The 26,508-nt window shown below is 48.9% G+C and overlaps 1 protein-coding gene across 2 annotated transcripts in view; it reads left to right on the forward strand.

The window, feature by feature from the left end:
- The window catches only part of tnc (tenectin), a 131,330-nt gene that overhangs the window by 84,927 nt on the left and 19,895 nt on the right, over nucleotides 1–26,508 (forward strand). Inside the window, exons 3-14 of one of the 2 annotated variants that reach the window (XM_077653770.1) lie at nucleotides 2,430–2,468; nucleotides 5,463–5,696; nucleotides 15,261–15,323; nucleotides 16,065–16,253; nucleotides 17,063–17,122; nucleotides 17,684–17,869; nucleotides 18,617–18,811; nucleotides 19,929–20,123; nucleotides 21,314–21,370; nucleotides 21,497–24,421; nucleotides 24,917–25,060; nucleotides 25,894–26,079. In XM_077653770.1, coding sequence (XP_077509896.1) covers nucleotides 2,430–2,468; nucleotides 5,463–5,696; nucleotides 15,261–15,323; nucleotides 16,065–16,253; nucleotides 17,063–17,122; nucleotides 17,684–17,869; nucleotides 18,617–18,811; nucleotides 19,929–20,123; nucleotides 21,314–21,370; nucleotides 21,497–24,421; nucleotides 24,917–25,060; nucleotides 25,894–26,079 — 4,473 coding nt within the window. The remainder of the gene's footprint in view (nucleotides 1–2,429; nucleotides 2,469–5,462; nucleotides 5,697–15,260; nucleotides 15,324–16,064; nucleotides 16,254–17,062; nucleotides 17,123–17,683; nucleotides 17,870–18,616; nucleotides 18,812–19,928; nucleotides 20,124–21,313; nucleotides 21,371–21,496; nucleotides 24,422–24,916; nucleotides 25,061–25,893; nucleotides 26,080–26,508) is intronic. The other variant, XM_077653771.1, reaches the window with a different exon arrangement.

Below are 26,508 nucleotides of genomic sequence, written 5' to 3' on the forward strand. Positions count from 1 at the left end.
GCCCGCGTGCGCTCGCCACCAGCCATGCGGGTGCCGGCTGTAGGTGTACACAGTTTTCTTTCGAGAAAGCCTGGAGGGCCGTCGCCACGTTCTGACACTGTAAAAAGCCGGAGTGACACTTGACCGGAACACGTTTAATGAGCATTTTTTTGGTTGTTTCTGCTGCTCAAGGAGCGTGCGGAGTTTTCAGACTCTGGTGCAGTGAGCAGACCGATCTGGCTAGTGGTCTTTTCGGAACTGCAGATGTTGCTTAATCTTAACCAGTTAATCTTGTATTAGACATCGATTAAGCGGGTGATGGTGGTAGGGCTGTGGGAGGAACATGTGTTGTTAGGTATTGGCACGAGGCTACAGTGCCCACGCCTGTCGCGGTTCATAAACACCATACCTCCGTTTCCTCGGCTTGCTTGCATGTTTTACCTTATACACAAAAGGAAAATTATGCTGCATGTAAGGGAGCGAGGGAATTATAATGAAATTTATAATGTATCCAAACAACAAGAAGCTGAACCATCCCTGAAATTTCAGTCAAAATCGTCACAGCAGTTCAGCCTCTTCACCCGCCTCTCTCCAGCCTAGCATCCTCCCCCTTCCCTTAAGCAGGTCTTGACGACAACTAAGGGGGAAAGGAGGGGTGGGGTTGTGCGGACGGACGGGCAGTAACAAGCAGCACAACGCCGGACACAATACACCCTCCGTCTTAATGACACGTTCAAGCTAGCTCCCTAATACGAGAAATCAGGAGCAAATGCCTCGCATACCGAAGCATCGTCGTTACACGTAAGCCTCGTAGGCATCATCGCACTCTGGGTGCCTCACGTGCTCCGCCAGTGGTGACGACGAGATAACCGAGCACCGACGCCGGACTCGCACACGCCGCGGCGGCAGGCGTGCTGCAGGGACGAGGTGGGAAGGGTTCAACAACCCGGGCAAGTCTGGGCTGCTCGCTCGGCGGCGGGGCACTTTACCGCCAAGGTGCCGCTCGCCACGTCTGGCGGAACGCAGCCGCCGCCGCCACCAAGATCTATCAGCGTCCACTGTTCGAGAGCAGGGATTTTTCAGAAGGGAGCAATTTTCCCCTCAGCAGCCTGTCAGCTCGAGGAGCACGCGGGGAAGCGCTTCGCGCGTCTCCTCCGTCAGCCTGCGTCGTCTCCCGTCTCCTCCTACCTCCCTCCACCCCACCCCACCCTCCTGGAACATCCCCGCCGTCTGCCGCAGTCGAGGCCGCTTCATTTTCTTTTGTTCACTCAAACAACGGCCGGACGGACGGCTCCGCTGTGGAGGCCGCTGTATGTATATGTTGTGTGCACACGCGCGCTCACACACAACCCCCCCCCTCCCCCCTCCCGGTAATGAGCCTTATTTAGAAGATCAAACGAGACGAGTGAAAGGGGGCATCGCGTGTGAAGTTTCGCGGCATCACCTCGCGGTTCCTTGAATCCCCCGCCTTTTTTTTCTTTTATTTCCCACAGTTCTGTCTGACAACTTGGCCGCCCTTTTATTGGGCGCTTTCAGACATGCAGGCAGGCCTGCCTGCCAGCCCGCCTACCTGCACGCGCATCGGCTGAAACGGGCCCTGAAGGAATGCCTACAGGCTCGCAGACCCGCGCGGAAGGCGATTCGATCGGCCTGATCCGTGCTCGAGTTGGGGGCAGCAAACTAAGCCTCTGCGTGTGGAGACTGCTTTGTTAACACGGACACGCAGGCTAACGCCCTTCTTACAGAAAGCGGAAAAGAAAATTGGCGTTGCTGGGGACGGATGATTTGTGCACGAGAACCGCGATTTGTTGATCTGCAGGCCGACAAATCGTGAGGCTGTTCCAGCTATCCGTCACTTCTAGGATGAAGCTGCCTGCTTGGAATAACATCGTGTTGCGCGACTATTATTAATGCCAAAATCCCTTGTTGAAACGAATCAGCAGAGTTGAAAGCCAGAATGCACGAAAGGTTGGGTACGTTCCATCAAGCGCATTCCACGAGAGAAAGCTGCACTGTGCAGTTCTAGAAGCGGCTTTCTTCTCGTCTATGCACTGATATGTTGACTAGAGTCCATTGGTTTTGATGGGAGGCAGATGACTGATTGGAGTGAGTGAGTGAGTGAGTGAGTGAGTGAGTGAGTGAGTGAGTGAGTGAGTGAGTGAGTGAGTGAGTGAGTGAGTGAGTGAGTGAGTGAGTGAGTGAGTGAGTGAGTGAGTGAGTGAGTGAGTGAGTGAGTGAGTGAGTGAGTGAGTGAGTGAGTGAGTGAGTGAGTGAGTGAGTGAGTACGTGAGTGAGGCTATGTACAGAATGCGCTGAATTCCATCATCTCTTTTACGCAACAGAATTTCGCGCAAACGGCATCATTGTGCTCTTGGTTCTGGAAATGGAAAATCGATGTTTAAAAATTGGATGCTTACCAGAGTATTTTTTCTTTTCTCTTTCTTTTTCAGCTCCTCTCTCATCAGAAGTCCGGTCTCCACGTGACAGGGGTAAGTGATGACTTGTACGTCTATTCCAGATATCTAGAAACGACATGCGAGTACCCTCTAGGAATCAAGGCAAACAAAAGCTAACATTATATCGCTGCCGGCGTTTTCTGTCGTCGGCGTGGAGGCAGTTGCGAAATATGCATGCGCAGCTTGTAGCACCAGCCAGGAGCGGTTTATGCTTATTGAAGGACCTGATATCTCATCTGTTGCGAACGTGAAGGCACTCGTGACTCTGTGCGTCGTAAATTCTACAGCTTTCTACACGCTTAACGGCCTTCTTGGTAAAGAACACAATCCGATGCGAGATATCGCCTTCGCACAAACGTGCTCGCGTCGGCGGGAGCGGTTGGATTACTGTGGGCCGGGCGAAGGCAGCAGCAGACCGGAGGAGGGTTGCTGCGCGTAACCAGAGACCAGTGTCGCGGTTGAGCTTTTCTTGAGAAAGTGAAATCGGCCGGTTTTACTGGAAACGGAGGGGGGGGGGGGGGGGCGTTATTTGTGCGAGTCCGTCTCCGGCTGACGTCTGTTAAAAGGCATACATTGCACTGACTTCTCGGCAGTATAATAAAATGGTTGAAAAATTTATTTCTTCCAGCAGCCCTTTAATTTGCGATCCTTCATTTTATTTTATTGTAGCTACTTCGAAATTATTGTTGCGAGCTAAATCTATCTCTGACTCGATTTCGAGCAATGAGGGACAATATGCAAGCAAGCTGCAGTTATCAGCTTAACGGGACATAGTCAATCGGGAAACTTGATTTCAGCCCTTTAAGCGAATTCTGAATATCACAAGTTGAAGACAGTGACCACGACTAAAGTGATAAGAAATCATCAAACTTAAAAATTGTATGAAGCTGCTGAAGATATTCGGGAGGTAGAAGCGGAAAATTAGGTGACGAATTCAGTCTAGAATCCAGTGGATAATTATGCGCCCCATAGCCGCCTTGCTTGCTTCTCACTGATCGGATTATTCAGGCTGATGTTTACTTAAAAAAGTATTAGCCTCCCGATGGCAAATGAACGCATTGATGTTTTGCGCTCCGAACATGGATCCCGATAAAGTTTACTGAGCTAATCATTGCAAAAATGATGTGAAAATTGGGTAAAACCTAATTGGCCTTGAGCTGAATCTTGGATCATACTGCTTGCAAAGGAGAAGTTTTAGCCAAGAGGCAAACGCTTGCTGCGCTGTTCTTATAGCAGGAACTGAAAACTGAACTTCAAGCGGTTATTATCAAGTTCATGAACACACCTTCGTTATGACACAAGTGAAAGTTTTCAGTGCAAGGTTTTCTGGTGCCTTGATTACACATTGTAAAGCGATTGCTGTTAGTTGCGACAAGCGAAGCGAAGAAAAGACCGAACGCCCATAGAAAGTAACAAGGTCTCAAGATAAATCCACTAGGCGATTCACGAGTGAGGATGAACTGGCAAGGCCCCCTCATTACTCATACATTCGGCGCTGAACATCCCCTCTGCCACGTGATTTGGCAAGCTCTCGGCTGCTGGGAGCCAGCACTTTATGGGTTAAGCAACGCACGTATGAGTTGTAAACCTTATATATAGTGAGTGCAGCTGCGACTTTCCGGACACGCGACGACAGGTGTGCGGCCTCCCAAACAATGACACAAGAGGGCGCGAGCGTCGTCAGGTGGCGGCGCCACCGCGCTGCTTGAGCGGTCACTAGCGCGACCGGCTGCCGTGCCTGTCTAATTAATTCTGCTGGCCATTGTCCCCATCTTGACAGGTCTTTGAAGCTTCACAAAACCTCTCGCTGACGGCGGCGAGATTAAGGAGAGTGAGATGAAAAAAGGGAAGAAACGACGTCGCAGGCTCATTCATTTGCGGCTTCATGAAAGCCGAAGGACGAAGCTTTACTCGTTTGACGTTAAGCCGTGACGCAAGCGGATGGACTCGTAAAGTTTGGGATAAGCGTCAGAGACCTGAGCCAACAGTTTGTCTCGGCTCTGTTCGAAACAGCAACAAACGTAACACAAAGAAGTAGAGTGTGGACAATGATAAGGTTTGCACACACGCATAAGGAAATTTAAGGCTTCCGGAAAGTCTTCGGAGCAATTAGCGCAACTGCAGGGAGACAGATGGAGGCGTCTATGCTTAAAGGAATGCAATGGAGACTTTTTCACCCTCGTGATTTAAAGTCGCGAGGTACAGAAAGTGAGGTGAGGCGACGATAGGTGATAAAAGCAGATAACAAGGAACAAAGACAAAATAATGAGTGCAAGAAAGGAGCCGAAAAACGGCTTCGAGCGAGGACAACAGACGGGGAAAGTGCGGATTTGTTCGAAGGCTTCCACTGGTAGAGATAAGCTCAGGTTGTGCAGCGGTTGCAGACCCCACTCTATTCCCACGCTCTGAAGGTGCCGTAATGGCGAAAACCAGTGCCTGTCATGAATATGCCGCGCTGAAATTAGCTACGCCCGTGACGTCAGTGCAATGTTGCTGCCCGCGGTCCCACGCCGTAATTGTCTTGTGCCATAGTAAACCCTAGTCTTCAGTAACGCTTTGCCGGCACAGGCGAACCCAGTGGTAACTTCAGCGTCCTTACAGTCCCTCGAACAATGCAAGAATCCTCACGTTATCTGTTGACACATCGCGCTTCAGGCCATGGACTCGACAAACGCTCCGGGTTTTACCACGCTCGCGGTTCACCGAACCAACATGGACGGAGTCTTCCAAGCGAATCACTTACACGTCCTTGTAACGGAGGAGTACAGTTAGGTATGAGCGGGCTAGCTCAGGTGAACTGGTCTGGGTGCGTACGTGACGAGACTCCCTTCGCACTCACGTAACCGGCTGGGACAAAGATAGAAATAAATGACTGCAGAAGCTTTAGCTGTTCCCGGCTGGGAAGCAGGATAATAGAAAGAGATAGATAGATGTGCGCTCGCGGTAGAGCGGCGCGCGCCCTCTTGCGGGTTTCCCCCAAGGTGTGGGTGGTGGTGATGACCTGCCGTGGCGGACGTTCTGGCGCAGGTTGCTACTTCATGCTGAAGCACTACGAGAACGGCGAGCAGATCGAGACGAACGAGGCGTGCCTCAACTGCACGTGCGTGAGCAGCATGCTCATGTGCTACCTGCGCGTGTGCCCCTACGTCAAGCAGCTGGGCGACGACTGCACGGTGACGAAGCGGCCCGGCGAGTGCTGCCCCGACATCTCCTGCCCGGCTGGTACGTCCGCCGAGCGGCAAGACACTTTGGGGGCGCATGGTACGGACCACGAAGCACGTATCTTCTTCGACTAACCTAGGTGGATCCCACCCTCCTTCCCTTGCACGCACGAAACCCCGGAGAGCGGTGGCAAAAAAAAAAAAAAACGAACCTCCAAATTCTTCTCCTTCTGTGTTGTTCCCCCCTTACACCCCACGGTCACCTGGTCACCAGCACCTCCTCGCACCTAGGGGACTAGTGGAAAACCTCTGCTGCGTGTGCCCTACGCCCTGAGCAGATCGCGTGGTCGTTAAAGCCCTACTGCAGGTTTAATGGCGCGATCGTGACGGAATGTAGATTTATTTTTGTCGTAGTAATTAGCGGCGATGGTAGATGGCGACACCTCTCTTTACGCTTAGCTTGACCAGTTGTCTATTGTTTGTTTCTGGTTACAAAAATTTGACTTTCCACACTTGTATCTTAGAACGTACACGTTAAGAAATTAATTAAAACTAAAGTTTAGTTGATGAAAATATCGAGCGCCGTCAGGGAACATGTTTGCAAAACACAGCTCTCAAGTAGCGTGTTAACGTTAACGCTAATGTTCAACAGACTAAGTAAGAAATGTACGGCTGTTTAATCGCGTGATGCTCCACAAGAGGAAAAAGCCAGCGACATATTAAAATCGATCTATTAATGACCTTAATGACAATAAACAATCAATTGTACGGCTAGAAAGCGAGTAAAGGGTATTTTCCTGTATTAAAAGCAACAAATACAGGTTTGAAAAGTTGCGACTAATGCACGTAATTCTTGCAATATACAGATGAAAAACAGCATTCCTTGGGCTTAGCCCAGTGAGCTGAAGACAGATATCGCCTGGTAAAATTCCGCAAGTCAGAGATGCCGTAAACATGTGTTGCGCACATCCTCAATCTGCTCAGGGACGTAATGCGGCCTGCGGTGTCACTTTGTGAATCCCTCACCCCGAGCACCACCCTACCCTGGTGTCATTGTGCGGGCCAACCCCGGGCCCGATACCTGTGCCGACCTTTTGGGTCTTCCCCTGTCCTGGGCGGTGTCTTGCGTGGATGGATGGCTTCGCGGGAGCACAACGCTTTTGCAACACCGACACGCTTTGCCCTCAAGGGTCGGTAGCAGACCTCGCACGCTCCAGATTTTCAGCTGGAAGGATGTGCTATAGTCGCGTACATCATGGATTCCCACAAGGAGACAGCTTTAGGCTAGGTAGGAACTTGTGAGAGCTTCAGGTGACTACATGGGGTACATCCCTGCTATCATTAGACGCTATCAGTTGAATGGTGCAGTAAGCAGTAGCTGCTGCGGCTTGTCACTCATTAGACGCTATCAGTTGAATGGCGCAGTAAGTGCTGCGGCTTGTCACTTTGTGCTGGAAATTTATACCGGATTTTTCAACCAGCAAAAAGCAGTTGGACGGAATTTGTTAGTCTTTCAACGGCTGTTCAAGACAGCTTTCATCTATTTAGTGCCCAATGTCAGGATTTTTCTCATTCGCGCTACTATAACGAGGTCCACCTGTACTTGTTTAAGACATGGGGATGAATGGGTATAACTGATGGCTGGTTACCGTAACTTACTCTTTCAATAGCAAAATGAAAATTTTATGACCCTGAGTATAAGTTCAGCACAAGTCAAAACACGTGAACTGAATTTAAGTATTTCAGCAGGATAAAATAATGCGGAACTTAGATTGTAAAACTGCAAGCGTTGTGGTCCCCGAGGCGAGGTGCACCCGTGCTTTGTATCCTCCGCGGTGCACCCATTACTAACCGCATGCATTTTGATGTCACCTTTTTTTGGCACCAGCTGGTTACTGAGCACTGTTCACCTCCCTGGCACGGCACACAGGTCTGATGTGCCGCTGGTTGCACGTGTGACACATGTCAATTGCCTGCTGTATTAAAAATCGCTCGGCTGAAGAAACATCAGTAAGAAAATCGAAGTGTCCTCTTGCACCGTCATAACCAATTTAGCATGGAGTTCTAAGAGTTTGTTTGTAATAAATCAGCGCTATTAATATAAACTAAACAGCTGCTGATGCGCCAATAGAAAAGGTCTATTGAAAAAAAAATGAAGCGCCGTCATCAAGCATTCACAGATAATGATATTCTTAGTCGCAAAGAATGTGAGACTTACTAGATTGCGCATGACTGCAGAAAGATCACAAATTAAAAACAAAAGATGAGCTCCACTCTTGCTTTAAAAGGTTAATAGACAAGACTTAAAAACACCATTATAAAGTCCATGTGTACTTCAAAACCTCTCTTAGCTCATTTAGCTTTCATATACAGTATCGTCTCAGCGTTGCAAGCAGGATTATTAAGTCTGTTTTTTTTTTGCTGAAAAAAATACACGCATTATTGGTAGTGGCTAGAGTAGTGTCTTACAAGGCAGGAGTGAACGGCAAGACATCATAATTTTTCTTCTTCTTTTTCTCTGGCTAGCTGTACTGGTAATCAAGTCGAGCACGAAATGATCAAGTACTACTTAGCGTTTTTTTTTTCGTGGTTACTAAGAAGTGAGCGATTTAGCAAAGGGCCGAGTACCCCATGCCAATATTGCATGTGCATGCGTCGAAAGTAACACGGCATGATTCTGTTTTTTCAGCCGAGTTTGATTGTTTGCACGAGACAGGCCACTTCCAAAGCTTATGGTTTCCCGCACATGTGTTAACCCCGACCACAATGAACGAGGCACAGTTTCCCCGCTCTGCATGAACACTGCACTGCCAACCTAGGACTAGTCGGAAGATACGATGTGTGGTTGCAAATCGTACTGAAAACGAAAGAAAACATGCGCCTCGCAAATCGTGCATGGTTGTTTTGCTAAGCCATTGCTACTTTGACGTTACGAGACTCATCAAAATGATTTGAGCTTTACTATTTTGAAATAGTAACTTCGCCAGTCTGCCCCTGCCTTGGCAACTTACGATGTATTATGTTCGAGCGAGAATGGCACGGGTATCCAACTAGTCAAATTCAGCTTTGACTATGTTAGCATTGGTAACCCTGATGCATTGCCACTGATAAGAGTGTAAACGCCACAAACGTGTCTAAAGCTATAAACTCGGACGTTAAAAATAATTAGAATTTCTAAAGACGAGTGTCTGCGCGTCTGTTGCTTGGCACATCTAGATGCTGCCTTTTTACTAGACCCCCGCTGCATTGGCGATTAACATGATGCTGGTGCGGCAAAATCCCCATGGTAGTGATAACTGATGTTACCTGACAATGTCCTTGCATAAAACATCTCAAAACTGCATATGTCGTTGTCAGCTTCTTCTGTAGCAAGGTTATTCACTCATCTTAAGATAAGTGTGAAATCTGATCTTAAGATCAGAGCCAAACCGACTTTTAACACCGCTTAATTAACTGCGGTGGCTAATACCCTAACAGACATCTTCTAATCAAGGTAATGGCTTCAGCAAAACTGCCGCGAACGCGATGCTGTGTTGCGAACTGCGCAACGTGCTTTGTTGCATTTCGTTAGTGCAATAGGAAAAGTTGCCTTGCTGCGCTATGGGTGTCGCGATGTGGTGAAGCATAAGTGCATTTACAGCGCTGATGTCGTGCAAATTGAACGTGCTAGTAGGTTCTTTTTTTCGTGGTTGGGTCATTGAAGTAAACAACAATATTCTTTTTTTAAAACGAGTGTGGCTGTAACAAAAGACGGTTCAAGTGCTTGTCTACAGCATTAAAACACCATGTACTCGTGCGCATTTCTTGCCTGTGCTGGAAGAACGCCTTCACTGTGCAGAGCCTCACACTATGCAACTGTGATGAGAGTCCTTGCCATGCTTGCACAAAACGCTGCTTGTGCTGTGAGCAATTATTGTTGTTGGTGTTGCTGACGCTCCCGCTGCATTCTACAAGAAAAAAAAAAGGTTTTAGAAGCCAACATTTAAGCGTGCCTGGCGAAACAGAAGCGCATTACGAAAATGTTGACGGTATATAACATTGGATTCAAAAAGACATTCAGAAACAAACACCTGAAGGAGCGCCGAAGGTGCACGTCCGCTTTGCAGGGTTCCTAAACTATTCTGAAAGAGGGCGAGACAGAAGAAGTTCGCTCGCACCGTAATAAAGGAAAACAATAAGTGTGAACACAGAGAAGGAGGGGAAAGGAGGAGGAGGAGGATTTGACTCGTGCACTACTTTCTTCGCTTCTTTCGTTTCTTTTTGCTCTTGTTTTCCGCCTCGTGCATGGTTCCGCCACATGATGCACCGAAGCGATGCAGTAGGGCCACACACCGGCTTCTCGCACCCAGTGAACGACCGACCCATGGAGAGAGGCCAGTGGTGCGTCGCCACGCGATAGCCGTAACACACGAACACCGCGCCCGCCCCGTACCAGACGCCCCGACAGACGCAGGAACCAACAGCGCAACACATTGAGGAGCGGCAATCGCAGGTAGAGAGAGGGTGGGGAGCGTTACAGGACGAGACAAGGAGGCGGCGTAGCAAACCCAACTCCTTTCTCCGCGCGATAAACAGAAAAAAGAAAGGCGGGATGCGTAGCCTATAGGAAAATGCGCGAGCCTCGTTAATTGCAGTCCACTCGATAAGACTGCACTGACCCGAACCACGCCGGTCAAGACGCTTAACCGGAGCCCCCCGCTCCGGCCGTGTAATGGAGGGCCGCGCGGACTGTGAAGGTCAACGCTCTTTTGTTTTAACGCGCGCAGCCGGCGAGGCCCCACTGACTGGCTGGAAGGGTGAAGGAGTGTGAGGGAAAGAGGAGACGCAAAGAGAAAGGGAGCCATAAATTCGTACCGGACACGCCACGCCAAACTTTCAAACGCCCCGCGAACGGGAGAACGGCGAGGTATCCACGATAGAACGTGCCGCGTAGGTCGAGATAGGCATCTCGGGGACTGCAGCCCCAGCACTGGCGGCGGCAGGTCCGTGAAAGGGGCGCCGAGCTTCGCTCTGCTCGCCGGCCGCAGTTCGGGTCGAGACAGGGAAAGGTGCTACAAAGCAGTGGGCATAACGCCGGGGTGCCGCGAACGCCACTGAGTGAGCAGCATTGTGCGGGACCGTAGAGAAGGTGACTACGCAATCCATGCCAGTGTTCTGAAACATAGGTGTGCCACATACTTTATGTTTCGGATATTTATGGACGGCTGCTATAGTCCGCCACTCTGACGGACGATAAATGTTCCTTTATAGGTGCGCGTGTGTGTCCCGCGAAACATTATGCAGTCATGCCAAGAGATATGTCGCCGAGTTAGCGCGAACTTAGAGGGTTGGAAATAGTAGCGCGGGGCGACGCTGAATAAAAGAGGAGGCACTCTTTAATGATCACTAGAGTTGTTAGCCCTGTAATCTGCTTGGGAGGCTACTGCGCATGAGGTTGATAAAGATGAAGTGAAGTACAAGCAAAGGCTCACACGCACACACTTACGAACACAGGTGAACCACGTGTCAGATGTTAACTGCCGCCATTTTGCGAGAAGCACTCAACTAAGCGTACCGGTAAGGCGCTTCCTTCCTTGAGACTCAGTGGACATACCTAGTTCCCTTATTTTTCACGCCTTGTCTTAAACTCTTCCACTTCAGCGGAAATGTCCCGCAGTTCAAGCCTTTCTTCTGTAAGACCGTCCTAACGAGAACTTAAGAGACAGTCTTACCTCCCATCTACTAGAGTGCAGAGTGAAACGGCGTGCTAGATTACCATGTTTCCAGCAGGACAAACTTTAACAGGGGCAGAAGGAAGGCGCCAATGCGGTGACCAACGTTTCCTCGAGAGTACATGTCTTCGCCTTGTCCAGACCTTCGTCTAGTCCTCTAGTCGGAATTTTAGCCAGTGGGCTCAGGACTCCCCCCCCCCCCCCCCCCCCCCCCCACCATCATATATCTCATTTAACTGTCGGCTCACATAATAATAATAATCGGTTCTTGGGGAAAGGAAATGGCCCAGTATCTGTCTCATATATCGGCGGACACGTGAACCGCGCCGTAAGAGGAGGGATAAAGGAGGGAGTGAAAGAAGAAAGGAAGAAAGAGGCGCCTAAGTGGAGGGCTCCGGAATAATTTCGACCACCTGGGGTTCTTCAACGTGCACTGACATCGCACAGCCCACGGGCGCCTTAGCGTTTTGCCTCCATAAAAACACAGCCACCGCGGTCGGGTTCGAACCCGGGAACTCCGAATCAGTAGCCGAGCGCTCTAACCACTGAGCCACTGCGGCGGGTTGTCGGCTTACAACAATTCAGTTTTCCGTCCTCCCAATCTGCAATGCCTCTAACAGACAAACACTGCGAGTGAAGACGCTGCTCATCGTTGTGTTGAAACAGGCAGGTGCTCAGAGCTTAATCAGCCACAAACAGAAATAAATAAATAAATAATAATAATAATAATAATAATAATAATAATAATAATAATAATAATAATAATAATAATAATAATAATAATAATAATAATAATAATAATAATAATAATAATTGGTTTTGGGGGAAAGGAAATGGCGCAGTATCTGTCTCATATATCGTTGGACACCTGAACCGCGCCCTAAGGGAAGGGATAAAGGAGGGAGTGAAAGAAGAAAGGAAGAAGAGGTGCCGTAGTGGAGGGCTCCGGAATAATTTCGACCACCTGGGAATCTTTAACGTGCACTGACATCGCACAGCACACGGGCGCCTTAGCGTTTTTCCTCCATAAAAACGCAGGTAAGAAAGTGTTAAGTGTGGGAAGAGGGGCGGTGAGGAGGAGGACGAGGAGGAGGAGGAGGAGGAGGAGAAACAGGAAGACCGGTGGAAACGGCGGCATGCGGAGGCGAAGTTAAACGTGACGAATGGGAAATCAAACAGACACGCCTGAAGACGCCGAGGCAGGGATCTCGTGCGCGGTGCTTTCACGCCGTCAGGGACACGCAGGCACCGCTGAGCGCAGCGCAACGCTCCGCTGCGAAGAAGAGCTGGCTTCCCGATTGGAATACGCCGGGCATGGACCGGACGTAACGCGCAACTGGCGACCTCTGGCCGCGCGGTTTTCGTCGCGAGAAACGCGCTCCCGCTGAGCTCCGCAGATCGACTTAGCGTGGTCCACTGTACCGTCATCGGACTATAAGTGATAGGTGCTACGTTCTTAGTGGTTCTTCTCAGTGGCATCTTCGGGCTGTCCGTTTTGCAGGCAGTAAAACGAAGTAGCGAGTTTGCCCTGTGGAGATGAATTTTGTCCTTCGTCTCTTAAAGCGCTAATTACCGCGCATCCAATAAGAGAACTCAATTAGTGGCCCCATTTGCAATCCTAATGAGCGTCCTAACAACCGTGATGGCGATGGCCTAAAGCTATTTAGTGTAGGAGAAGAGGGTCAAGTCCGAACTCGCCAAATTATCTTAGAGGAATGGACACATGTTCAGGAAAAGCGAGTGACGTGTCTTCTCTGGAAGTACATGAAGCCCACACATCCGTGCTATATTTAATTTACATTTAGAACTGAGCGAATAGACTTTTGCGATTATGTTGAAAAAATGCTAGCAGCATTTTGAAATGTTACGGGCTTTTCGCAGTTAGGAACTCTAGTGTTTTGTCAACATATGCCGAGAAAACAGAGAGAGAGAGAAAGAAGTGAGGGCTGTCTTGTTATGCGGCGAAGTAGCATACAGGGTTTGTTGAAACCGACCAATTAGCAACTAGGGCTTCGGGACCTTGCCTTCCATCCAGCAAAACTGATGAACAAATCCGTGCAAGAGCGGCAGTTGATTGGATTGCCATAACTTCTCCCAGTGTATAGAATGTAATACGGTGTAGAAGCGGGACAATAGTATACATTTTTGTCACTCACTTGTTTTGAAGAAACAGTGTCACTAAAGTAAAGGCAAAGTAGGAAAATAAAATACCACGCAGCAGAACACACTGTTCTCTCTTCAAAAAAGAAATGTTTGTGCTCAAATGTAGTTTCCTGGTGAGTCGAAAGTGTAATTCAGATGACAACAAAATAACGTGATGCTGCCACTCCAGGGGTAGTAGTACGCCCACCTCGCCGCGTCGCTATGGAACCAGCCACGAAGATCATAAGCTGACGAGGCACGCGCAAGCAGCAGCAATAGAGCCGCAGTGGGCGCAGTTCACCTCGCGTTACAGACTCGTTCGCACGCCGACCGCGTGGCTTCGAGATAAAGCGACGTTTTTTTTTTTCAAGGCTACTCTTGGCATCGAACAGGTGCTCAGAGGCACAGATGACGGCGATTGGCACCGCCATCTCCTAGTCCGTCTTCTTTCTTCCTCCTTCCGTCCCCTATAGTTAGTTGTATCTCCGAAGATATTTATTTCACGTTCATAAAACATTATATAAGTGCTCGCAGTTTGTTTTGTCTCGAGCGAAGCGCCCAATCGTGACCTACCGACCTTGTCAACGGTTTCAGGGAGACGCCCAGAGGTATATGAAAAGGGCGAGACCGCCGCGGCGTGCGATTTCTAATTCACGAGAATCACGCGACCACCCTCCCCCTTTCCCCCTCTTCTCGGCCCCTCGGCGATGGCTATTTTGTAATCCCCCCCCCCCCCCCCCCCGAATTCCGACGGAATATTCGCTGGCAGCTCCTCCGATGTGCGGAAGGGCAGCGTCCTTGACATACTAAGCAGTGCTGACTGGCCGGAAGACCTCGTTGCTTCGTTCTCATCTTTTGTACTTGCACTGCCCATGAAGTACGACACGTGCAAAGCGAAGAAAAGGTCACACAATGTTGTCGTACATAAAATAGAAGCGCAGAAATACAACGCACAACGAACTGAGAAGACCGCACGCAAAGATCATGCATATTTGATCCGCTAAACCTGTGCACTGCACGGTCACTCAAGAAAGGTCGTCCGACCGATCCTTTACGGGAAAGGGGGCAGCAGCAGCACCAGCAGGAAGAGCGTTAACAGTAACAGTTCAAACACATGGAAGGCACCTTCGTTCTGAGGTTCTCGTGAAGGCGTTCTATTTCGCACTCGCAGGCAAACTGATTTTTTTTTAAATGCAAACTACAAGTGAAGTTTGCAACATTGATTCCTGCTTACCAGTGTTGTTAGTGTGCCTGAGGTGCACCTGCCGCATGCGGTCTTTCAGTTTAACAAATGCTCATGGCATAGGAAAGGAAGTGCATCATCTATATCCGGTAGCTTCTTCTGCATGGGTTACAGCAATCAGAAGAAAAATTAAAAAAGATTAAGACAAAAGTCACTAGTGCTAGGCATCTACCAGATTCCATGCCCGTAAACAAAATACCTGCACTCATTTGCCAACGACGTCGAAGCGGTTATTAGCTACGCACGGATAAATAAATAAATAAATAAATAAATAAATAAATAAATAAATAAATAAATACTAATCACCAAGTTATTTCCTAACGTTTTGTAAATGAAAGTGGCAGCAATTTACGCAGGCATCTGAGCGCCCGTTGTAGACAGCGGAATGCAAGGGTAAGCATTTTACGCTTAAGCATGCAGTCGTAAACACGACCCGCTACGTTCGCTGAGGTGGCTTTCATGTCTAGAGAATGTGGGGATGCGGGGCCGCAGTTTCTGGACGAGGCAGCCCAGCGAAAGGAGGCAAGCGTCTGCAATCGGCAGTGGCGCTGCTGCGTTTTCGTTTCAGTGCCGGTACCTACCGCCCTCTACGAGCCAGAAACGGAAGCGCCGCTCGCCGATGAAGGAGCAGGTACGGTCGCCAGTCTTCTTTTTACTTTCTTTTCTTTTTCTTCCGCGCTCATCACAACAGCGTTGTTGAAGCGTTCAGCAGTTGAACAAAGCATTACGAGTATGAAGCGACTTCTTGTGCTGTGTTATTAGTAATTTATTTGCCTTTAAATCTAGTTATTCGGAAATTTTTATTTAGGAAAGCGGCAAGAGGGAATTCATGAATGAGCTGTCGAGTTTTTTCGCCTCTTCCTGGAAGTATTATCACGTAGTCACGTGTATCACGAATGTCCTTACTTTGCCTTAGTGCACTGCGCTGAAGTCTCTTTTATATGTTAGTTACGAATGGAGTGGAATTAATCCTCAGGTGAGCGTTTCTTTACCCTTGGTTGTGACTCCAGGTAAAGGAAACGACAATTAGCAGTTTTTCTAAGAAAATAAAGTAACATATTAGAATTCATTACAGCCCCATGTAACTCCAGTAAACTGTAAACAGTGCATCCTGTAAGCAGTAATTTACACATAGAAGCTCGAGCGTATTTTGTAAACTGATTTCTTCCATATTTATTGACTGTCATTTTGTGAGGAGAGCAGTAGCACTAAATCTACCCACTCAGCCTACTTCTCGGCGTGTGCTCGAAGGAAAGTCCCGGGCTTAATGATTTTCTCAATTAGGATGTAATGTATGAAAAAGCGGAACGAGCGATACGCAGTTAGGCAAGCAACAGCACTGACGAGAATTGTGCTTGTACTGCCCCTGCAGGGTGCTACATCGACGGCAAGCACTACTCGGAAGGTGCGCGCATGCCCAAGGACCCCAAGAAGCCGTGCGAGGTCTGCTACTGCATCCGGAACAGCAGCGCCTGCGTGCTGCAGGACTGTGAACTTCACGTGGACGGCTGCTCACCCGTGTTCTCCAGGCCAAGCTGCTGCCCCACCAGATACAACTGCAGTGCGTTTGGCGTTCTTTGTAGTTATTTAAATTTCATCTGCACATTCTTTACTTTTTGACAGATTTAAATCTCCTTTTTGTGAACAGGGAAAACCACATAGCTTTCAAAGTTTCATATCTCAACTCCGATAACGTACGGAACATGAAAGAGTCTGATTGATTAAAAAAATATGGTGACATAAACGCATGGAGAGCTATGAGCAGCACTATGGCACTTAGAAAATTTTGTAAACAAGGAAGGAAGAGAAGATTTCAATGAAAACTGAGCCGGTGATGTGTGAGCACCGGTAAAAAAAAAGTTTATCTGCCGGGTTACCTGGCCTACGACTTCTTACGTTGGAACCACTCGAAAGTTAAAAATATCACAAGAATCAAAATAAAATTGCAAAAACAACTCTTCATATTTTTAGTTCCCTTGTTTTTGTAGGTAACCTCACGATTTGTAGCACCAATAAGAATATAATCAGAAAAAACCTATAGAGTGGCTTTCTTGCATAGGCAGTCACCTAAAGGAGAAGACAGCTTTACAAAAAGAGCTGGAGCGAGATACGAACGGTTTTGTTAGTCATAGGTTCCACAGACAGCCTCCCATTTATGGTGCTCTAGTTGTCGCAGACATTTCATGCATAGATTTTTATTAAAGTGCGAAAAAGCGAACGCAGGTAATGTCTTATTCCACGGAGGGAGGGTCGAACGTAGTTTTATCTGTAGCTTTCGCTCTTGCTGAATATATCAAAAGTGAGCAATGATGCCCTCAGTAAGTTTAACTTTAAGACCTGTCAAATGAATGACTTTTTTTTCCGAAACAGGTGTGGAAGCGGCTACTACAGTTCCACCAGGTTTATTGCCGACCGAAGCTCCTGACACAGGTGAGTCGGCGGTCAGCTACAGACGCGCTTGTTCGAGATGCTATACACATTCTATTACACACGCATGCTCAACAAAGCGTTAGCTGAGCGCATGCGTTGACATGCACAAATGACTAAGCCCCGCGTGAGTTAGGAAAAACTCTATAAGCTTGGGATTGCGTTTACCAGCTTTGTTCGTGTCATTTGTGCCATTACAGTGTTTGTTTTCACTTTACCCTCTCGGTGTGATTTGCTACTGCTGTGGAGCTCGGTAAACTGTCACGGATACTGTTTTTATGTATCAAGTAGTCATAAAATTTATATTTATTGAGAAAAATTTCGTCCAATAAAATTATCAACAGAAACCATCGTTGAAAGAGCGACACTGAAGAGAAGAATAAACGAAAAAAAAAACTACTCTTTCCAAATTTCAACGGTTGCAGATGCTCTATTTATGAAAAAAAATACGTTAGTTATGAAAACAGCGCAATCCCTTAAATCAATATCAGCGCATCTTCGTCAATAATTTATGACCTTTTTGTGCCTCTTTCTTTCTTTTTTTTTTACTCTCGCCACGATCAGGTTGCATGCATGACGGAAAGTTCTACGAAGACGGGGCACAGGTGCCCTCTACCGAGCCTTGCAAGCACTGCTACTGCATGCGTCATGAAGTGGTCTGCGCCGTACAGGACTGCAAAGCACCATCGGACGGATGCATAGCCATGCCAACTGAACCAGGGCACTGCTGTCCCATGCGATACGAATGCCGTGAGTGCTCCGAAAAACTCTCCTAACTCTCCTATGTGGACTTTAAGTAGATTGTCATCAGCGTCAACACGAAGCTTAAATTACGGCCCCTCAGTACAACTTTATTTATAGCGGTCTTGAATGGCAATAATAATAAAATTACAGTTTTGTTCAGCAAGTAACGCAATGAGTACCACCTCGAATTGCATGTGATAGAACAGGACGTTGCCGCGAAGAACACCGAATTAGGCGGGGGTTCGTATTCTTGATACCTTACATGAACAGAAATTTAAAAAACGTTGTCTTAAATATGAACGGTAATACCCATTCAAGTAATTGCATTATGCTTTGTCTGTGTTTGTGGCACAGTTATTATTATTTCTTGGCCACCCAGTTCGCCCCTTAATTGGACGTCATCAAAATATTGGTCACTTGCCTTGCCCTCTATGTAACGAACAGTACCCGCAAATATAGATTTTGATAGCAACTGCATGAGAAGTTGCTGAAAGGGCACAGCGCATCACACAGGGAAAGGAGGCTTAGCACGGCTAACCTCGTGTGAAAACAGGTCAGCGATTAGCGACGCCTTTTTATAGTCATAAGAATCTCACGCAGGCTAACTGAAGCTATATTCGTACCGCAAGTAAGTATTTTTAGGTTTTCCGAACGCATGAGCCATAAACGCGATAAGTTATATCACCGAACGATCCGAGAGCATGAAATCGGTGTCATAATAGCCGGCATCATCATCCTCCCACTCGCGCACAGCATCCGACATGACCACGACACTGGGCCCTGAGACGACGAGCTTTGGGGCAACGACTCCTTCGACACTCGAAACTGTGGAGCCCAAGAGGGGTGTGCCGGGTGAGGGCGTGACGCCGACCGCTGCGACCACTACGGTTGTGCCTTACACCATGACCACAATGGCTGTCATGTTCCCATCGGGCGTACCAGGCGAAGGTACGTGGCACCAAGCGGGCAATCAAGCATCAGTGCTCAGAATGCCCGAGAGGAACTGAAGAATTCTCGGCAGTTGTTTCCAGTGCTTCATTCTATGCCTCGCCGTCCTCAGTGACTTGAGTTTCTTTTCAAGTGAAAACTAGGGGTCCCTGTGGGTTCGCGTTATTTCACTATAACATAGAAGAAGGCATTCACTAGGACATTGCATAACCAATATGAGTTATGAGTAGCCAAGCATTCTAGATGTTGTGGTACTTGAACCATGCTTGTCGCCCTTCCACCAGCACGGTGGTATTGCCGAGCGAAAAGTAACAATTAAAAAACAACAAAACAACGAAAGTAAGGTGGAGCAGAATGAACAAAGAAAGAGGTGTGACTGCTTCAAATAGTTTCAAATAGTAGTGTTTCCGGATTTATTTGATACAGGTGGTTTAAGGAACCAGGCACAAATTCATTCTCTTCTGGATTGTGAAAAAATTAAAAGCAAGCTTTGCTAAGGGCATAAAAGAGAAAAGTTTTCCAAATGGAGCGTGCGCTTTCACAGGTGGTGCGTAATTGAAGGAAAAAGCAGACGCGCATGCGTATAGGGTTGGTTTCGGGGTCACTTAGTCGTGCTCCGCAAATGCACGAAGTCCGGCAGAACGTCACTTTTGTCGATGCGCAAGTCGGTGGTAATAACAGGTTCATACGTTAGACTGGACGCTTGGGCTCTTTACATTTTGATTTAGCCTCTCGCTGTCAGTCACGATCCGTAAATGGCACCACGATGTTTTATTTTTTTTACGTTGTTTAGCTTAGACCGCTGCGTCAAAAAATTTTAACGTAAGCCCATGTATAGCCAGTACAGGAAGTCTCGATGAACGTGGTCTTGTTCACGCTATCTTATGTTTTACTTTTGTTGTTTTACTCTGCTGCAAGCTTAGTCGAATCAACAAACTCGAATTTCAATGGCACGCACTTGAAGCCTCTCCTTTCTACTGAAGTAGTTTTTTTATAGCAGCGAGTTGACTGCCCTTTACTTTTTCGCCATATAAAACTGGAGGAACGACAAAATGGCGGAAACTGTGTAACTCTACGTGTTCTCGTGTTTGAATTTCATGTTTCGTTGCCATTGCAGGCCAGTGCCGTTTCGAAGGACGGATGTACAAGCCGGGAGACGAGATCTTCTCCGAGGACCCCTGCAACGTAAACTGCACGTGCGCCAACAGCATGGTCAGCTGCGACAAGATGATGTGCCACGAGCCAGAGGAGGACGTCAGCAGCTGCCGTGTCGAACATCCGGAGGGAGCCTGCTGCCCGCACTACGAGTGTCGTGAGTACCGATGGATCGATCCTCTGAGCAGTCACTGCGCGAATATTTATTCAAGACGTGCATTTCGAAAGAGAAAACAGCGCTGGTCACAGGTCGTTTCGTTTGTTCTACTGTCCATCTCTCTAGAGGATATTTACGAAAACTGCATCGGTATAAACAAAAAGGAGGCAAGGTTTCGGATCGTATTCCTCGCATTTTGGCGCCAAGCGTGTTCCGCTCGCGCCTTGAGCGCACATTTTAGGCTTCTGTGGGAAGTGTACTCACTTGCCTCAATGCATAAGAAAGCCCGTGCAGCCACGGATACTACTCACTGATAAGTGCCTCCGCATGTAAGGCTGAGTTTCTTATCATTGCTACAAAAACACCCTCAACTCAAATTCTCAGTATTAGTAAAAAATAAATATAGGAGAGAAAGAGAGAGAGAGAAAGATGAACGGAAAGGCAGGGAGGTTAACTAGGCAGCGCCCGGTGTGCTACCCTACACGTAGAAAGGAGAACGGAGGGAGAGATAGAAAGGGGAGAGAGCAATGGGAGATGATCACTTTTGCACATGTCTGTTGGGCATTACTTGCAGGGCACACAGGGCACACACTGATAGTTCACAATCTTGCGCTCACTTCTGAGTCCTTTAAGAACTTGAAAAGTGCCTTCAAAGCTGTCCTCTGCGATGAAGGCTTACTCCAAGGACCCAGAATCTTGACTTCAGTAAGGGGCCGAGGATCTAAACGGCGGAGTGTTGCGGCCAGGAGGGCACGCTCACGCTGAAACCGAGGGCAGTTACGAAGAAGGTGTGCTATTGTTTCGACGCACCCACAGATCTCACACGCAGGAGATAAAAATAGGGAATAACTGAGGAACATACGAGCTTGCAACAAACGCGCTCTGCGCTGTGCCAGATACAGCAGGCAAATGAACGCGAAGAGGGAACCCTTTACGCGAGCACGTGCAGTTATATGGGGCGGGAAGTGAAGTTTCGGGTGCTGCTTTCAAGAACTACTCCGTGGTATGAATGTGTGACGTCGCTCGACGCCGGAGACAGACTCTAGCAATCAGCACTACGTCACTCGCAAGACAGGCACATTAGCAGTTCTTTTTTTGCTTAGCTGAGTACCGCAACAAGGGTTAAATGTGCGCCACCAAAGCGTTACTGCCTACCTAAAAACTTGCTTATTTTTCTGTTTCCTCAACAGCAACGACCGCTGCACCGGAAGTTACCACTGCCACTGCACCTACTTTCGGCGCGAAGGGTAAGTGTACTGCACATAGGTTTTGCCAGTTTCGTTTTTATTTTGTACTTACGCGTCTCGACCGCGTTATACGCTTCGGTTTTGTCTTTCGTTCTTTTTCACTGAACTTCCTGTGCTGCTTTACAGAGAGGACCGAGCCTTCAGTATCAGAGGCATCGACAGAAGCCTCGAGTACGACAGCCGAGGTTACCACGAAGCCATCAGTCACTGAGGAGACGACGCCTGAAACCACTGCCAAGTCAGAAGCAACCACTGAGCCCGTGACTCCTAGCAGCGAAGTGCCATCGACCGAGAAGCCAACCACTGCCGAAGGCCCACGCGAAGAGGAGGGACCACTGACCACAGAGGGAGCGACAACAGTGGCGACCACAGAAGGTGCTACGACGCCCAAGGAGCAGGAGACCTCGACGTCGCCCGCAATGACCTCTACTACCTCAGCCGAAGCCTCGACTGCTGCCGGTGAGACCACGACGCAGGAAGCAGAAGCCACGACAGCGCCGTCGGTGTCCTCTACGCCAGCGGAGACAGAAGGCACGACTGCACATGAGGCCAAAGAAACTACGCCAAAGATAACTGAAGAAACGCCAGAGACATCCGAGGCGACGACAATGCCGACTACAGCGGCTACGATGGTGGTTTCCAGCGAAACTCCTGAAGTCAGCACAGTGCCAAAAACTACAGAGTCGACAGAAGCTTCGACGACGCCTGCTCCTAGCACCGGTGTTACAGAAGAAGCCACCACGGCACACACTGAGGCATCAACGACGACAGTGGCTGTGAGCACAGCGACAGAAGCCGGTTCCACGACGCCTTCAGAAAAGGTCACCGAAGGAACAACGTCCCGGGAAGCAGAGACTACCACGGGCCCAGCCATTTCCACAGAAGCTTCAACAACACCGGCTCCTAGCACCGGTGTTACCGAAGAAACGTCAGCGGGACCAACGGAAGCGTCTACGACGACAGAAGCGGTCAGCACACCAACAAAACCCGAAGAAGCTACCACTCCTTCCCAAGCGGCCACAGAGGAAGCGACAACTCCGGCAGAGGAAGCCAGCACAGGGCCTTCTGTTTCCACGGAAGGAAGTACAGAGAAGCCTACTGAAGGCACCGCGGCTGAGCCAGCCGAAGAGGAAACTACCGTGTCTGAGCTCGGAAGAGAAGATACACCCAGGACGACTCCATTGTATCAGGCCAGCACAACCGCCGCGCCTGAAACGGCAGCAACCACGGAAGGTGTGACGCCGACATCGCCAGAGGTTACAACTGCGCATGAAGCCACAGAGGGCACCACAAGTGAAGGTACCACGGTTGAGCAGGTCACATCTGCCAGTCCGGAAACTTCGGCTACAACAGAGCATGTTACCGAAGAAGGAACAAAGCCCGCGACGGAAGCAACGACGCCATCGGAAGGTGCCACGGAAGCTTCTTCCACTCCGGCTTCGACACCCGAGGTTACCACGCCGTCTGCAGCAACAGAGGGACAAGTAACAACCGCGTCAGGAACGCCAGCTACCGAGGCCACCACAGCGTCTGCAACAACTAGTGAAGCGACGACAATACCAGGTACAGTTCGCGAAGCTGACACAACGCCTGTGGTATCAGAGAGCGAGAAACCGGAAACAGTGGCCACAGGCGAGCCTACGACTCCGCGTACAACCGAAGAGGCATCGACCACACCAGCTGTGTCGACGGAAGCCGCTTCTACACCGGAAAGCAGCACCCCTGGAGCCTCCACCACAGTGCCACCAGAAGTCAGCGAGGGCGTTACGGAACCATCAGAAGCAACAACTGCGGCAGAAGTAACAACGCCTACCGAGGTCGAGAGAACGACCACTCAAGCAACCGGAGAGACGCCCGCATCATCGCCAGCAACGGAAGGAGAGACGACAAGCGCGGCCACAGAGGGATCTACCACCGAAGCTGTTACCGGCCCCATGACGACAGAAAGTGCCACATCTGAAGCTACAACAGCATCGACGGGAACCACTCCACAAGCGGCTACCACGCATGAGCCTTCCGAAACAGAAGCAACATCCACGGAAACTCCGTACTTTACGACAGGTACCAGGGCTCCAGACGCTGGCAGAGATGAGGAGGCCCCCGTGACGACTCCAGTACCTCCAGAATACACGCCATCGCAGCCCACTGCGGAATCCACAACCGAGAAAGAGGAGGCATCGACTACACCGGCTGCTACAGAGGCAGCTTCTACGACCGAAACGTCTTCCTTCAAACCAGAGACTACGACCGGTGCCGCAACCACCACCGAAGCGCCTGCGACAACGGCGCCAGTGACTCCAAGCGACATCCTCACAACTCCAGGTACTGAGGCTTCAGAAGAACCCACGGCCGCGACGCCAGAGAGGGAACTGGGCATGGAGCCATCAACCGCTACGCCACCTGCGGAGACGTCGAGCACCACGGAAGGCACCACTCTGGTCTCGACAAAGGAAACGCCAATGCCTTCTTCGGAACTGCCGACCACTGGCGAAGAGACGACCCCCTCTGAGGCGACGACAGCTAAGCCAGAAGCTACAACAGAGGCGAGGACACCGCCAGCTTCCGTGGAGCCGACAAGCAAGCAACCAGCGCCAAAGACGTCTGAAGTGCCAGAAGAAATGGAAGCGGCCACGACAAGGCCCGTCGACGTGACGACCACTGCCGAGCCTGAGACGACGCCAGCGGCTCCGACGACGGAAAAGCCTAAGCCCAGCATCATCACTGAAGCTCCTGTCACTGGCACCACTGGATTTGAGACACTTGACCACAGGAAGGTGCCGACAACCACGACAGAGGAACCGTCTTCTACTCCGGAAACGACGCCAGAAGCAGGCACGACGCCAGAAGCAGGTACGACACCAGAGGCAGGCACGACGCCAGAGGCAGGTACGACACCAGAGGCAGGCACTACACCAGAGGCAGGCACGACACCAGAGGCTGGCACGACCGCAGAGGCAGGCACGACGCCAGAGGCAGGCACGACGCCAGAGGCAGGCACTACGCCTGAATCAGCCACGACACCGGAGCAACCAGCTACTACACCGACCACAGGCAAGTGCAGACGTATTCGTACGCGCTAGGTAGGTCCGTGATACGTGCTTTATTTTTTTTTCCACCACGAAAGACCGCGTAGGTGAGCGGTACATTGTGATTCTAAGATGCATAAAATAATTACGTCCAATTCTAACGAATACATTTTACGTTTTCCAACCACATTCGGCCACCGAGTCACGAAAGGGATACGGCAACTGCGTCTTCGACACACTTGTGCAGCACTTCCCGTAGGTTTTTATTACTGCGTTCTCTAAGATGTCCGAATGTGAACTACAAATGCCAAAGCTAACCAGTGGGTAGCAGTCATCGTGAACTTCGAACGTGTTTTGCTGCGTTGCGCATGTATGCCTGCAAATAAAGAAAAGGGAAACCAAGGCTCCATACTGTTGTTTTTTATGCTTCAGTAACCGGTCGGTTCTTTATATATAAATTTTTGGTGCTACTGCACATCGTGCTAATTTACGAGAGTGCGCCAATTTACTTTCCTTGCAGCTCTGCCTTCGAGCACTGAGCCACCGGTATCGGCAACAACACCAGCTGAACCAGCTGTATCGACGACCAAGGAAGAAACTGTTGGCCGGGAGGACAAACCAACTTCCGAAGAGCCTGAGGAACCTGAACCGGAGGAGGAACCTGGTATGTGCCTTTAAATTCTACAAGAATGTTTTCGGTAATTCTTAACCAAATGGACAGCGAAGCCTTCGCCGATGCATCTGGAGAATATGACAAGCACTCATGATACGGTCATTTCACCGAGATGGGACAAAACATATAATCTTTTGAAGATAGCGGGGATGAGATATGCTCTATATAATAATTTCGGCTGAAATTCACGCCGCACGAGCAGGAGAATGTATCCGTTAGCAGCTGGACGTCAGACATTACTGGCTTGAACCACTTAATTTACCTGCTCAAGCATCACTCAGTGACTCTTTATCTTGAGTGAACCAATTCAAGTAGTCATTGAAACAGGGCGTTCAAAAAGCCTTTTCAGGATGCTTTCCCAACACCTGGACAGAAGCTACAGCCAACTGAAAAAAAATTCCAACACTATGCTTACTAGAACATGGACCAAAATTAGGCGCCATTTTTCTGTTGCACAGTCATTTTATGAAAACGAAAGCACGTATCGGCACCCTCTCCCAAAACTATTTTGTCTTGTATTCCTTTCCATTTTGCTTCCAAATTATTTTCTGAAAAATTATGGGGTAGCATGCGGTCAGGCCTGCAGGCTCAGTGCACTGAAGCCTGTGAAGCGTCGATAATTAGAACTGGATCAAAGCAAACAAAAATATTTCTAAGCGCACACTCTTCTTTACTTTCTATGTTTTCCGTCGACAGCCCTTGTTAGTGCATCACATATCAGAAGTGAAGCACTAATCTTTTTGTATTGTTCTATAAGTTCACTACTAAATACCCAACTACCACCAGCTACTGCCACTTTAAGAATTTATCTCCTCTATGTGCAGACTGTACTCACCAAGGACAGACATTCAAATTTGGCGACGAAGTTCCACCTCCGGATGCCTGCAAATATTGCCGCTGCTTCGACGGGGAAGTCATCTGTGCTGAGAAAGTGTGTCTCCCGCCGGCTCCCACTTGTGTTCCTGGACCAATACCAGATGGAGAATGTTGCCCGGAAATGTACAATTGCGGTGCGTACGACCAAAATTACACCAATACGAAGCGTTAGTTTACTCATGAACGTTTTTTCGAACTCTATTGAAGCACTGTCACACATAAGTAACATATACTGTATAGTATTTTTCCGGCTGTGTTTGTAATGCTTGAAAAATAGGTCTCTGACCTCACTTTGTGTAACAAAAATACCTTGTGCTACGGCGCTCAATGGCCAAAGCTGCCCATACGACATTAAGTTTGATCATCTTCATATAGTTAGAATCCAATGCCATTGCAGCGCCTCAGTATTTAACAGGCAAAATTTGATCATATCACGTGCAACATGTGGTATTACTCATTACTGAGAACTGGCAGTTTATGTGAAAAGTATTATCTGTCGTGTTTCCGTCCTCTTTCTTAAGATAGGCAGGTAATTTTCATAAGAAAAGCCTCGCAAGAATGGC

Source organism: Amblyomma americanum, chromosome 2 (genome assembly GCF_052857255.1).
Source record: "Amblyomma americanum isolate KBUSLIRL-KWMA chromosome 2, ASM5285725v1, whole genome shotgun sequence".
NCBI lineage: Eukaryota > Metazoa > Arthropoda > Arachnida > Ixodida > Ixodidae > Amblyomma > Amblyomma americanum.